Genomic DNA, 15,447 nt, shown 5'->3' on the forward strand with positions numbered 1-15,447 from the left:
CCCCCTGGGGGCCGCCAGTTGACATTCCCTGACCGACGGCAACCTGAGGAGGCCCTCTCTATGGGAGCGCACAGGACGATGGGAAGTTAATGCTGGCAAAAGGTACCCATGCCATTTAGGGCTTTATAGGTCATCACCAGCACCTTGAATCTCACCCGGAAGACAACTGGAGCAGAGGTGTTACATGGGAGTATCGGGAGACCCCCATCACAACTCGCGCGGCCGCATTCTGCACCAGCTGGAGCCTCCGAGTGGTATTCAAGGGCAGCCCCATGTAGAGAGCATTGCAGTAGTCTATCAGAGAAGTCACGAGCACATGAGTGACTGTGCGTATGGCATCTCGGTCCAAATAGGGCCGCAACTGGCGCACCAGGCGAACCTGGGCAAAAGCCCCCCTATTCACAGCTCCTATATGATCTTCTAAACTGAGCTGTGAGTCAAGGAGGACACCCAAGTTGCGAGCCCTATCTATGGGGGGTAACACCTCACCCCCTAAAGATGGAATAGAGTGGACAACCCGAGATGCCGGTATGCACAGCCACTCGGTCTTGTCGAGATTTAGACGAAGCCTGTTCTTCCCCATCCAGACCCTCACTGCCTCCAGGCAACGGGACATCACGGCGAGGGCATCACTGGGTTGATCTGGGGTGGAAATAAAAAGCTGGGTATCATCAGCGTACTGATGATACCCCACCCCTAAACCACGAATGATCTCACCCAGCGGCTTCATATAGATGTTGAACAGAAGGGGCGAGAGGACCGACCCCTGAGGGACTCCACAAACGAGAGGCCTCGAGGCTGACCTCTGCCCCCCTGCCAACACCGACTGCAAATGACCCAGGAGGTAGGAGGAGAACCACTGTAAAACAGTGCCACCCACTCCCAACCCCCTGAGGTAGGATACCATGGTCGATGGTATCAAAAGCCGCTGAGAGGTCTAATAGGACTAGGACAGAGGAGCAACCCCTGTCCCAAGCCTACCAGAGACCATTCACCAGTGCGACCAATGCCGTCTCCGTGCTGAACCTCAACTTTTTACTTTTCCATAATATTATAAACTAGCCATTTCTATAACAACAAACGAATCTAATCAATAACCCCCCCTTTTTTGTCATCAAGTTTTTGACACCTTGCTAAGCACTGGTGGTACCCAAATATTGTCATGTCCTAAAAGTGGTACAATCTGTGATAAGGTTGAAAAGCCCTACTTTAGAATATGGGATAATTTCTATCAATGGCTAGAAAAACGAGTTAGAGAGAAAGGAATGTGATATGTAATTTTGAATATATATTAGCAAGAAGGTTATTGAGTGATTAATGAACATATTGTTTATGATAATTAACTATTATCTATTATTGTTTGTTAAACACATGAACCCAGACATTATGCTGTTTGCTAAATACTGAGAATGTTATTTGGAAAACCCCAAACCCCAAACCCCAACCCTAACCCTAATCCTAACCCTAACCCAAATCCCAACCCCAACCCCGACCCCACCTTATTCCTAAACCTATAAAAACTAATAAAATCTATATAAAAAAATTAGGTAATGGTTCTGCCGAACCAGTGTGAACCGGCTGAATCCCACCACTGGCTGGAGGGGACTAGGAGGTGCACCTTCTTGGCCATAGCCCCAGCCTTTTGGAACATTCTTCCTTTGGAGCTCAGGATGGCTCTGACCTTGTTAGCCTTTCATAAGGTTCTAAAAACCTGACTATGTGCAAGAGCCTGGGGTCCTGAAGAGTACAAAGTGCAATAAGTGACCTAGAGAAATTGGAAAGATCTCCATAGGCCATCTTGCAATGTAGATTTGAATAGTTATGATAGATAATCATATGTAAAATGAAGAAAGCCTATCTTTTAAATACCAAGAATTAAACTGAAGTGCCTGCAATATCAAAAAATATTCTGCATTTGCTTGTGGGCAGAAGAAAGGTCATCAATATTGTTTTTATGAAGAAAATGCAGAAAGACTGTGGACAAAAGTTATTGTCTGCAGTTGGCAAGACACACATCAAATGCTAATCCAAAGAAAGTAAGCACATTTTAGCTACAGATCATTAATTTATACCTAAGTGAAATTTGACCAAAAGTTTTGCAGACAGTTTTGTCTATGGGATTACTTGAACTGTGTATGTTGCCTGAAATAAATTGGAATAAAGCAAAGAAGAAAATTTCTCTCAAAAAGCTTAGAAATTTGTAAAGGAGTATTTAATATTAGTTGGTAAATGACTTACAAACTGCAGGTCACTTGAAGAAATAACTTAATTCTATGATTTATTTTGTTGCCATGAAACACTGTTTAAAGACTTATACAGTATGTCCATTTTAATTTTTTCAAAAAACTGGAGAGAATATAGTTCTTCCTGAGTCATGCCAAGCCAGGAAAGTTATGAGTAAAATACAGTTTAATTTTTCACAATATTTGAAGAAATAGATTTGGTTAAGCAGAAATGTCAAAGATAGTTTCAACTACTGTGCTTACCTCCTCCTCAAGGCTGCTGCTGCTCTGCTTGCTCTCCTTGGCCAGGTTGCTCATGGTGGGTGCAGGAGGGCAAAGTATGTGGGTCAGAGGGGGCCCCACTCCCTCTCTATGTGAGGAGCCTGGTTTTGTAACCAAAGCATCCTCAGCAATAGGATGGGAGACCACCAGGGAATGGCGAAAGGGCAACAGGACTGCGGGTGGCCAAGTCCTTCCTTCCTTCCTTCCTTCCTTCCTTCCTTCCTTCCTTCCTTCCTTCCTTCCTTCCTTCCTTCCCTCCCTCCCTCCCTCCCTCCCTCTCTCCCCAGGAAGGGATGAAGGGAGGGGGAGAGGTTGGCAGCGCTTCTTTCAAAGAGTGTTTGAAGAGACCTTTGAGGTCTTTAGTCCAAGCCCCTGCTCAAGCAGGGGACCTATACCATTCCAGACAATGGAATGTCCAATCTCTACTTAAAAGCCTCCAGTGATGGAGCATCCACAACTTCTGAAGGCAAGCCTTTTCACTGGTTAGTTGTTTTCACAAGTCCTTAGTTCTAGACTGGTTTTCTTCTTGATTAGTTTCCATCTATTATTGCCTTCTGATGCTTTAGAAAATAGGTCGACCCCTTCTTCTCTGTGGCAGCCATCAAATGTTAGAACATTGCTGTCATGTCACCACCCCTAGTCCTTTTCACTAACCTTGCTGTTTTTTGTTGTTGTTAGCTGCGAAGTCATGTCCGATTCATCGCAACCCTATGGACAACGTTCCTCCAGGCCTTCCTGTCCTCTACCATCTTCTGGAGTCCATTTAAGCTCACACCTACTGCTTCAGTGACTCCATCCAGCCACCTCATTCTCTGTCGTCCCCTTCTTCTATTGCCCTCAATCTTTCCCAGCATTAGGCTCTTCTCCAGTGAGTCCTTCCTTCTCATTAGGTGGCCAAAGTATTTGAGTTTCAACTTCAGGATCTGGCCTTCTAAAGAGCAGTCAGGGTTGATCTCCTCTAGGACTGACTGGTTTGATCGCCTTGCAGTCCAAGGGACTCGCAGGAGTCTTCTCCAGCACCATAGTTCAAAGGCCTCAATTCACTAACCTAGACACACCCAATTCCCACAAACATTTGTTATATGTTTTAGCCTCCAGCTCCCTAATCATCTTTGTTTACCATTCATTTAGACCAGATGGTCCCCCTGGTTTGGTTTATAGAAGAGTGGCCACAAGCAGAGCCTTCTCAGAGACAGCACCCCAATTATAGAACTTTCTCCCAAGGACAGTACATGAACAGTACATCCCTCACCTGTTTAGAGGCAACTCCAAACACACTGTTCAGCCAGGCATATGTAGAATAACAACACATTTTATGGTCAAACAGCATAATGTTACTACTAATGTTTTTCTTTCTTTATATACACATTTTTAATATTGTTTTAAGCAGTGCTAGTGATGCTTTACAATAGTTGTCTTTGAGAGTTTTCTTTTAAACCACCCTGGATTTCTCAAAAACTTTAATTTCAGATTAGATGTAGATTTAATAAATTAGGGAGAAGAAACAAATGTTTACATACATCTAAATGCCATAGACCTACTGCCTCCTAGGCACATACTACAGAGAAAATAAGGCATTGCATTTCTAGCCAGCATAGCCAAAGGATGATGGGAACTGTGGTCCATGACACCCAAAAGATATTAGTTTGGGCAAGGCTGGATTAAATTATAAAAGAGAAGATGAGGGGAAGTAGAAGAAACACTTTCCAGTTTCTGACAGAATAATTTGTGGGGGGGGGAGTTGACTCGGCCTTTTAATTTCAGCTCACATGAATTCCTTTTAACTTCCTATTCAATCCAAAGAGTTCTATTATTGCCTGGATTTTAGGGAAGGAAGGAGGCAGGAATAGACCACAAAGCCAATCTGTGAGTTTGCTCTCTCCACTGTCTGCACACCACCTTCTCCACGCAGCACGTGTATGAGAGACAGAAAGAGAGAGATCCCCTCTTTTTGTAAGTTTGCTTACTCTGCAACACTCCCCTTCTCCACACTTTCGCTTCCCTGCTGGCTCTCTTTCTCTCTCTCTCTCTCTCTCACTCACTCACACACACACACACACACACACACACACACACACACAGAGAGAGAGAGAGAGAGAGAGAGAGAGAGAGAGAGAGAGAAATCCTTCCTGAATGGAACAGGAGGAGATTTAAAAAAGAGAGAAGGGGGAGAAGAAAGGTGGAAGACCCCCTTTTTTGTAACACGGCTTTCTCCTCCTCCCCCTCCTCTCCAAGCTCTCTCTTTCTGTCTTTCTCTCACAAACACACACACACACACACACACACAGAGAGAGAGAGAGAGAGAGAGAGAGAGACACGCAGAGAAAAAACCCTTCCTGAATGGAGCAGGAGGAGATTTGAAAAAGAGAAAAGCAGGGGAGAAGAAAGGTGGAAGATCCCCTTTTTTGTAACACAGCTTTTTCCTCCCCCCCTCTCTCACACACACACACAAACACACACACACACACACACACACACACACACACACAGATACCCTTCCTGCTTTCTCCTTCTTCTCACCCTTTCTCTCCAGCCACGACAGAGTTCCAGGCTGTGGCTATGCATGACTGCTGCATTTCCCTCTCCAGCCCTACCACGTGGTGGAGACGGCAACTGGGAGCTGGCAGCTGCGCGCTCACATCTCCGTGCCTTTCATCCCACAGGCTGGGCATGCCCTGGGGTGCTAGGCAAGCGAGGAAAGGCCCTGCAAAACGGGGCCAGGCATTGAGAGGCTGCCTGGCAAAGCAGAGCGACTGGACGAGAAGCCCGGCAAAGTGTGGCTGGGTGTGACGGGGTTAAGCTGGGAGGGGCAGGGAGGGCTGAGGCAAATGAGCTGTAGCTACTGCTGCACACCACCAGCCCCTGACCGCTCGCCATTTCTGTGTATATGTTTGAGGGTGCCCAGTTGAGTTGCGGTGGGCCAGAGCTGGGGCAGCGCGGGCCGGTTCCTTGCCATTTCTGGGACAGCTACGGGGGCCAAATCTGGGCCCTCCCTGGGCCAGATCCAGCCCGCAGGCCTTGTGTTTGACATGTCTGGGCTAGACAGTCACTTGTCTGAGATGGTATAGGTTCTCCTGCTTGAGCAGGTGGCTGGACTAGAAGAGCTCCAAGGTCCCTTCAAACTCTATTCTATTCTATTCATTAAACATCTGCTCAGTGGCGTAGCGTGGGGGGTGCAGGGGGGGCCGGCTGCACCGGGTGCAACATCTGGGGGGGCGCATTAGATGCATTTTACTTTAATTACATCAGTATTTTCATAACAAACAATACATGTGCTTAGGGGGTAAGGGTTTCTTTAACTAATCTAGTGGAAGAGACTCGAGTGCTAAAATCCACGGGTTAGGGGGCGCAAATTACTTGCCTTGCCCCGGGTGCTGACAACCCACGCTACGCCACTGCATCTGCTTGAGAATCAATATTAAATGAAAATTTAAATCAGTCTTTCTTGAGGGAAAAACAAATATGTTTGTTTTAATTACTGGGAAGAGAGAGAACCTAGGTTCTGTTTTAGTAAGTTTTGTTAGATGTGTAACCAGTTATTTTAAAAACTTATTGGATTAGTAATTTATTGCAAGTGGGCAATTTTGCCTAATAATTTAGAATGTATATTTTATTTGCTCGAATTTATTTCATTTCCTTTCTCTCTTTCTTTCTTTCTTTCTTTCTTTCTTTCTTTCTTTCTTTCTTTCTTTCTTTCTTTCTTTCTTCCTTCCTTCCTTCCTTCCTTCCTTCCTTCCTTCCTTCCTTCCTTCCTTCTTTTTTTAAAATTAGGCTTTGGCTCATCTTCATTTAATAGAATACATAGGAGAACAAACAGCTTTGTTGATAAAGGTATAGTTTACAATACATTTTTTAAAATTTAAAAAGGATAAATTATATTTTTCATATTTATGGTACTAAATTAGTGATTATGTTCTGCTGTCAGAGATACAGTCCTAGATTCAAAGGCAAACCATGCAATGAAATCCTGGGGTTTTTCTTTTAGATTAATTATTAGAAGATGGAACTTGGGAATAAGGGATTTTTTTTTAAAAAAATAAATAAGCCCCAATACTTGATCTGGATGTTATTATTCTCAAGCTACTGTTACTCTCAGGAAAGGGAATCAGACTTAAACCCTTGATTGTAGGAGAGCGTCTTCCAATCTTTTGGACCTGTGAATATATTTAATGTGGAAACACATCCTGAGTATTTAAAAACTCATGAAAAATAATTCCAAAGTAGCTGCAACAATGTAGAAGAACAGCTGCAGAATAGCAGTTTATAAGAAAAAAAGATGGTAATTTTGATTGTTTACCAATCATAACGATTCTCTTGAAGAGTAACTGATTTTTGTTTTTTGAGGGAGGTGGCAGATAGTCACAAATTAAACCCTCGGTCATAGACCCCCAAGATTTTGGTGTTCCAAGAACATCTATGCGGCTTATTTGGAATCTCAGAGCAATTTTTGGGGGGAAATAAATATAAGTTTTGGACTAATTCCCCCCAAACTATTTGGAGTACAGCTGGAACACAGAATATAATTTCTATCTAATTTCTTATTTCTTAGTTTCTTATTTCTACTGAATCAGATAGTTGTGCTATTTTTTATGTGCATATTTGAATTTGAGTTTTAAAACAAAACATTTTAAAACAATAACTTCTATGCTGCTCAAAGACATAATAAAGTTGACCTATCTAACATTGAGTTATATACAAATCTGCAGAATTTTAACATGAATTATAGAAGGATAAATCAATGACATTCTTATTTGCAAAATAATTGCTTTCATGAAAAAGGCCATCTATTTAATCCTTCCTTTCTGTCCTGCCTGCCTTCCAGGTGGTCCCTGAAGAGCAACGCTTGACAGTTGCTATTATTTTAATTCTGTGGGTCTCTGCATTGGCATCATCTCTAATTGACAATATTCCATTCACTGCTACAATGGTAAGTCCTTTGTCTTTGCATCCTTCTGTTAGGTATATAATATAAACTATCTGTACGTCACTAAATGTTTAGGTCACTATACATTTTTCTTTGGTACTTTCAGATATTAATTTATTAAAGTAATTTCCGCATCTCCAGCTACTTTATTGCCAAGGAGGGCTCTTACGTTAATGCTCTGAGATGTTAAAGTTACCATAGCAATTCCCATACTTCATTAATAAATAAATAAAATGAGATTAGTCTGACAAGATTTCTTTTTGATAAATCCGTGCTAATAAATCCATCACTGTGTGATTTTCAAGTGCTTAGAGCTGAAGCTATTTTTATTTGATCTAGAATCTTTTCAGATATTGATAACCTTCTGCAGCCCTTTTGGTTCTTCTATTTTCCCTTTTTGAAGATTGCCATATGTGCATTACACACACACACACACACACACACACACACACACACACACACACACACACACAATGATTTAATCAAATCTCCATTGGCAATGATATTAGTTTGCTGAGTTGTATAAACAGACTTAATCCCTTGAATAAATTTCTTCCCAAAGTTCATATTTTCCAAAACTTTAAACATAATGACCCTATTTAAGCTGTCAAACTTGCTCTTTGTGCAAAAATATCAGCTTTTTTGTTTTTCTTGGTGGTATTTTAAATGCTCAGTGACATTAAAAATAGTTCTCACATTGCCCCTTAACTGCCTTTTTGGCAAAAATTCAGATTGATCAATCTTTGGATCTAATATTTTTTGTGCTTTAGTGGTTTTGGTGGGGTTGTTTTTAAAATCCACTGCAGTTCTCAAGGGAAAATCTAGAGTAGCCTTTCTCTTTATGCTAATTTCCATACATAAAAGTAATTAGATGAAGGGTACTTACATGAGCACTCATCTCATCCCAGGACAATTGTACCAAGCACTTTTAAAAGAAGTTAGAAATAAAGTTTTTTTGTTTTTACTGTAACTGGTTATCATCTTTAATGTTAATCTTATTGTTTCTCTTACTATTTATTATTTTAATGTACCTTTTGTAGATTCCTGTACTTCTCAATCTAAGTCAAGATCCTGAGGTTAACTTACCTGTAAAACCGCTGATCTTTGCATTAGCCATAGGTGCCTGTCTTGGAGGTAAGCTGTAATAATAGTTTGAAGAAATGTACAATACCAGTGAGAGCTAAAGCAACAGACTAAATTTAGGGTGTTAATTTCTCAGGCAGATTAAACACTTTTGTAGTTAACTAAAATGTGATCCATAAATAATCAAATTGCACATTTAAAAAAATTCATTTTTTAAAAATATAACCATTTAGCATATATAATTAGTATTTTTATATCCTCAAAGAGATAGTAGCTCTTTAGAAAGTGGGACTGAAATTGACTTCATGCTTGATTTCACTGGTCTGGTCAATATGGTATTAAGAATAGTATTAGTGATAGTATTATTTTACAATTTCTATCTGTATTGGCCACTCTTATCCTGAGGTTGTAGACAATATTCTCATGTGTTGCAAGCCATCTCATTAGTTCTGTTTCTGAAGAGTATAATCCAGAACATTTGCCTCTTGAATGCAGACAGTCCCTTAGGCAGTGTCTGCTAACTTATGGTTGTCTTCTCCTATTTCAATCTCATTTGCTTTGGCTTTCTCAGATGCAGCACAGCAGTTATTACAAGCAACAATTTTCAGTATTCTTAACTGGGTATAATTGTCATCAGCAAAAGTCCCTTTTCTGCTCAAAATTGCCTGGGGCCCAAATGGCTGGATATTCACAATGCTTTTCTTCCTTGCACTCCTCACTGTAGTACAAAGTTATTTCACAGTCATCTTATGACACAACATAAATGAATGTCCTTGTCTACTAGGAGCTTGTAGACATCATCACTAGCAGTACCCTCATTCAAATACCGTGTTTCCCTGAAAATAAGTTCTAGCTTGATTTTTGGGGGTGGGCTTAATATAAGCCCTACCTCCAAAATAAGCCTTAGTTAAGACCCCTGCCTCTTCTCTTTTATTCCCCTTCCAACACTGACTGCTGGTGCTTTTAGCCCCTTGGACCCCTTCACAGCTCTGCCCATACAGCCACCAAAATGGCAGGCCAAGTGCTCATGCTGGCTGGCCCTTCCCCGCCAGAGCCAGAATGCCACTGCATTTCAATAGATACCGGCCTTCCCTCTGGCAGGCCTGGGCAGCTGCTGGAGAGAGATGGGCCCATTTCAGCACCTGGCACCCTTGGAGGGTTTGCCTTGCCACCTGCTTTCCAGCTCCATCATATTTCTCCGCCACCATGGAGCTGGAGAGCTTACCGCACCACCACCCAGATACCCTTGCTTTCCCCAAGCATTTCTTTGTTAGCTCATTTCCAGCTCCATCGTATTTCTCCATTGCATTTCTCTAGTTTGTGAGGCTAAAAAATAGTTCAATCAAACCTTCCAACTTCTCAAAAAAAAAAAAAAAGCGAGATCTTGCGAAGTTGGAAGGTCTGATCAAACTTTTTTTTTTTTGGTCCCAAAAACTTCTTTTGTTTCCCTGCATGCGGGGGTGGAGAAACGTGATGGAGAAATGTGATGGAGAAACACGATGGAGCTGGGAATCAGGTTAATGAAGAAATGCTTGGGGGAAGTGAGAGCATCTGGGTGGTGGTACAGCAAGCTCTCCAGCTCTGCAGGAGCAGAGAAATGTGGCAGAGCTGGAAAGCAGGTGGCATGTGGGGCAGATCGGGAGGGATCTGCCAAGCCTCATGGCAGTGGCATCCTGCTGCAAGTGGTCAAAAGTGGCTGCAGAACAAGTGGGGCAGCCTGGGAGGCCTGGCTGTGGAAGTCTGCAGCATTGTAAGTGGGGCATGTGGGGCAGATCCCCCCTCACCCGCCAAGCCTCATGGCAGTGGCACCATCCTGCTGTGAGCAGGCAAAAGTGGCTGCATAAGAAGTGGGGAGGCAGCCATGCGGGCTGCCATGGTGAGACGAGTCAGGTGTGGGGGAAAAAAATTAAGACATACCCTGAAAATAAGACCTAGTGCCTCTTTGGGAGGCAAAAAAAATATAAGACCAGGTCTTATTTTCGGGAAAACATGGTACCATACTTTAGCTAACTGAATTCATAGTTATATGTAGTAAAGTGGTTTTAACCATGTATCACTTATCATTACTTCACCATCATTGGAACAGTCATCTATAGTGTCTTTTTCAGCACTGTTCATTTTGCAACCAGATCTGTCCACATTTGAGGTGATTATAGATATGGTTATAGTTTTAATTAACCAGTACATTGGTCTTATGTTTATGATATTTATGATTCAGTGTCATAAAGTGGAACCAAGCCATTTTGCCATTCTTGCAAAATTGGACTAGTGCATTGTGAGACCACTGATTATGCATTTTGCATGCTGAAACAATACCTCAGTGGGTACTTAGATTCCCCCCCCTTCTCATAATTTCACCAATGGGTTTTAGATTTCTTTTTGGGAAGAGAAAGGAACTCTGTTGTGAGAATGAGGAAGATGCTTTCCAAGCTGACTGGTTCCAGAAATCACTGACATCTGTAACAAACCACAAGGACAAAAATGGTGATGATGCATGATGCTACAATTGTATATTGCATTATAATATTTAATACAAATATCTAAATTGTGGGATATGCATGATGATGATGATGCATGTGTCATCATTTGGCCTCCGTGCTCCTCCTGTGGATGCTCATGACAGTAATTCCTCCATTTTCTTATTCAATATTCCTCCATTTTCATTGATCTCTCAGATAGGAACTAATCAGGACTCAGTTAGACATCTTCACCCAAGGAAACCAGACCATGAAATCTAGTATTTCAGACCGTAAGATTTATGTTTCTTTACTAGTACCTTTTTACTCTGATGCTGAGAATTTTAATCTGAACAAAAGTAAATAATTCCCAGCCTAAATAGACAAAAACCAACTTGTAGAGAGCCAGAGGTTAGCTCAACAATTGAGTGCTTATCAAAGGTAACTGATGATGGTCCTGAAGCTTTGCAGCATCAGAATTCAACAAAATCATGGCTACAGAACTTAAGCTGCAGTTGGTGGGAAGTACAGAGAACTTAAATATTTAAGCAGATTGAAGCCTTGATGAAACAATGAGCTTACTACCCTGTCCTTGATATTGATAATCTCTTATGGCTGTGGTGGTGCAGTTGTTAGAATGCAGTATTGCAGGCTAATTCTGCCTACTACCAGGAGTTCGATCCTGACCAGCTCAAGATTGACTCAGCATTCCATCCTTCCAAGGTCAGTTAAATGAGGAGCCATATTATTGGGGGCAATAGGCTAGCTCAGTAAACTGCTTAGAGACTGCTGTAAAGCACTATGAAGCAGTATATAAGTCTAAGTGCTATTGCTACTGCTGTTATGCAAACCTAGACATTTGGAACTGTTTATATTTCATGTTTCTAGACCACCCATCTACCTCAAGGAAGGTTTATTTTTTATCTCTGTTACCTTAACACCAAACCTTTTATTAGAATTTGCTAATTTTGTGTGATGCTTGACACCTTGATAAAAGATTATGGATATGTCTACAATTTTGATCATAAGTGAATTGATTTTTTTTATCCCATTTACATCCCACTCTTCTCCGAAGACTCAGGGTGGCTTACAATCTAAGAAGCACAAATCAATGTGCTTAGCAATAGCCTTCATTCTATGTATATGCCTGCTTATTAGGGCTCTCGCCCCCCCAAGCAGCATTTTTACAAAGTCAGATTATTGCCCCCAACAATCTGGGTCCTCATTTTACCTACCTTGGAAGGATGGAAGGCTGAGTCAACCTTGAGCCTGGTGGGACTTGAACCTGCACTAATTGCAGGGAGCTGGTGTTACTTAAGGAGGCATTAGCCTACTGGTATCTCTTTTAATTTAATTCCAGGGATTTGTTAAACTGTTAAAGTAGCCAGTTTCCAGGAAGGGACCTATTGGTTGATGTTGGCTCATTGAGTCTGCTTTGCCATCCATAGGGTAGCACTCAAGTTTGTCAATTTCTTGCAGAAGATAGATTGGCTCTTTTTTTTGCAAAATAATCTTAAATTTTGTAGAGGATCTAAAAATCATTCATGCAGAGGACCTTGTAGTGGAATGGAATAGATCCTATTTTTTCCTGATTACTTGGAGATTGCTCCTTCTTCATGCATAATTTCTGAAGAATTAAAGTTTCCTTTTGGGATTTGAGTCTGAAAGATTTTCAGTTGCTTCTTTAAGAATTTATCTAGCTGTTATCTTCATATTTTGAGGTAGTTAATATTTTTTCCTGTTTTCTTGCCTCCTGTTGTGAGCAATTTTAGAAAGATACACCAAGATAAAAGATGAACAGATGGCAACATTATAAACCAGATATTATGTTACAAATATGGAGATAGGGTGTTTCAGCAACTTGGCCTAGGGGCAAAAAAATAGCACCCTGATAAGTAGCTATTTTCAGCATTATCAGTGTGAATTTAGGTATTCTAGTAGATGTAAAAAACTTTGCTGCTAAAGTTGGAGCTCTGACACATATCTTATTATGTTGACAATTTTGTTAAGATATTTGATTGATTCTAATTCTTCTATTTTTGACTCACAGACCAGGTAGCTCTGACTTGTTTTATATTTCCTTTTTGTTATTTCTCTTAACCTAACCATTTTTTTCTGGTCAAGTCTAGAAAATTACATTTCTGAAAATGGGTTAATGGCAAATTATTCAAGCTCTAAACTTTATTAAGATTTTCCATTTTTTTACCATTTCACTTACTTTCCTATGTTACTTGGGATTGGTCAATGACCATAATAAAATTTTGATTTACAAGAAAGGCTTACTAAATTGGTTTCTTCCCTAGTCCCCTCTTTTTCTGTCTTTGGTTTAGTACTGTACTGATCTTGAAATGTTAATTTACACTTTTCATTTTAGTGTTCTGAAAGACTGCCTTTCTAATCTCTGATTTGATGGTGGACAGTTCCAAAGTTGATAATAATAATAATAATAATAATAATAATAATAATAATAATAATAATAACAATAACAACAACAACAACAACAACAACAACAACAGTGATGTTATTGTTGTTGTTGAAAGGGACCTTGGAGGTTATCTAGTCCAATGCCCTGCTCAGGCAGGAAACCCTATACCATTTTGGACAAATGGCTGCCCAGTGTCTTCTTTTTTTATTGAAAAGGTTTTACAATATATTTTTGAATACAAACAACCCCCCTCCTCCCCCACCCCCCTCCCCTCCCACCTTCCCGACTTCCCAGAGCTAAATATAGGGTATAAAAATACAAACAAACATAATCTAAAATATGCAAACAACAATAAAATATTAAATTCTATTGCACTTTAACTCTTAGTAAAATAACTACTAACTAATTATACATCATATAAATCCGCTACTTATTCAAATGCTAAGTGAAACTTTTTAGTCCCATATTTATTCTGAATATAATCAATCCATCTCCTCCATTCCACAATGTATCTCTGTTGCGATTGGTCTTTCAAATACGCTGAGATCTTTGCCATTTCCACCAAGTTAGAAACTTTTAAAGTCCATTCTTCTATAGTCGGCAGTTCTTGCCTTCAGGTGCTTTGGAGAATAGCTTGACTCCCTCTTCTTTGAGGCAGCCCCTGAGATATTGGAACACTGCTATCATGTCCCCCCTCATCCTTCTCTTCATTAAACTAGACATACACAATTCCAGCAGCCCTTCCTTATATGTTTTAGCCTCCAGTCCCTTAATCATCTTTGTTGCTCTTCTCTGTACTTTTTCTAGAGTCTCAAACATCTTTTTTACACCATGGTGACCAAAACTGGATGCAGTATTCCAAGTGTGGCCTTACCAAGGCATTGTAAAGTGGTATTAATACTTCACGTGATCTTGATTCTATCCCTTTGTTAATGCAGCCTAGCACTGTGCTTGCTTTTTTGGCAGCTGCAGCACACTGCTGGCTCATCTTTAAGTGATTGTCCACTAGGACTCCAAGATCCCTCTCACAGTTACTACTATTGAACAAAGTACCCCCTATACTATACCTTTACATTTGGTTTTTCTTGCCTAAGTGCAGAACCTTACTCTTTTCACCATTGAATTTCATTTTGTTAGATAGTGCCCAGTGTTCAAGTCTGTCTAGATCCTCCTATATCTTAAGCCTGTCTTCTGGAGTTTTGGCTATTCCTGCCAGCTTGGTGTCGTCTGCAAATTTGATGAGTTCCCCATCTACCCTCTAGTCCAAATTGTTGATGAAGATGTTGAAGAGTACTGGGCCCAGAACAGAACCCTGGGGCACCCCACTACACACTTCCTTCCATGTAGAAGCGGTTCCATTGAGGACCACACGCTGAGTACAGCCAGTCAGCCAGCTACGAATCCATCTGGTGGTGATGCAGTCTAACCCACATTTTTCTATCTTATCAAGTAGTAGGTTGTGATCTACTTTATCAAATGCCTTACTGAAGTCCAAGTAAATTATATCCACAGCATTCCTCTGATCCACTAATTTTGTCACTTGGTCAAAGAATGCAATAAGATTTGTCTGGCATGATCTGTTTTTGACAAACCCATGTTGGGTTTTAGTAATGACTTTGTTTGCCTCTAGGTGCTTGCTGATTCGTTGTTTGATTATCTTTTCCAGAATCTTCCCAGGTATTAAGGTCAGGCTGATAGGTCTGTAATTTCCTGGATCCATTTTTCCCCTTTTTTTGAAAATGGGCAATACATCAGCTCTTTTCCAGTCGTCTGGCAGTTCCCCAGTGCTCCAGGATCTTTGAAAAATATAGTTAAGTGGTTCTGAGATCACATCTGCCAGTTCCTTGAGAAACTTGGGGTGTAATCCATCTGGTCCTGGTGATTTGAACTTGTCTAGACTGGACAGGTGCTCACTTATCATTTTCTTGCCTATCTTAACTATTCTGTTTTTTATGGAACTACTTTTGATAGGTTGGCCTGTTTTTTCCCTTTGTGTAAAGACAGATGCAAAAAATGAGTTAAATATTTCTGCTTTCTCCCTGTTGCTTGTCACCT

General features: G+C 40.9%; 1 protein-coding gene across 1 annotated transcript in view; it reads left to right on the plus strand.

Moving 5' to 3' along the window:
* Positions 1 to 15,447, plus strand: part of OCA2 (OCA2 melanosomal transmembrane protein) — a gene marked incomplete at its 5' end in the record, with an annotated part of 243,872 nt that overhangs the window by 154,263 nt on the left and 74,162 nt on the right. Inside the window, 3 exons of the mRNA XM_083361506.1 lie at positions 6,276 to 6,335; positions 7,327 to 7,431; positions 8,469 to 8,562. Coding sequence (XP_083217632.1) covers positions 6,276 to 6,335; positions 7,327 to 7,431; positions 8,469 to 8,562 — 259 coding nt within the window. The remainder of the gene's footprint in view (positions 1 to 6,275; positions 6,336 to 7,326; positions 7,432 to 8,468; positions 8,563 to 15,447) is intronic.

The sequence above is a fragment of the Vipera ursinii genome (genome assembly GCF_947247035.1).
Source record: "Vipera ursinii genome assembly, chromosome: 4".
In the NCBI taxonomy this organism is placed as follows: Eukaryota; Metazoa; Chordata; class Lepidosauria; order Squamata; family Viperidae; genus Vipera; species Vipera ursinii.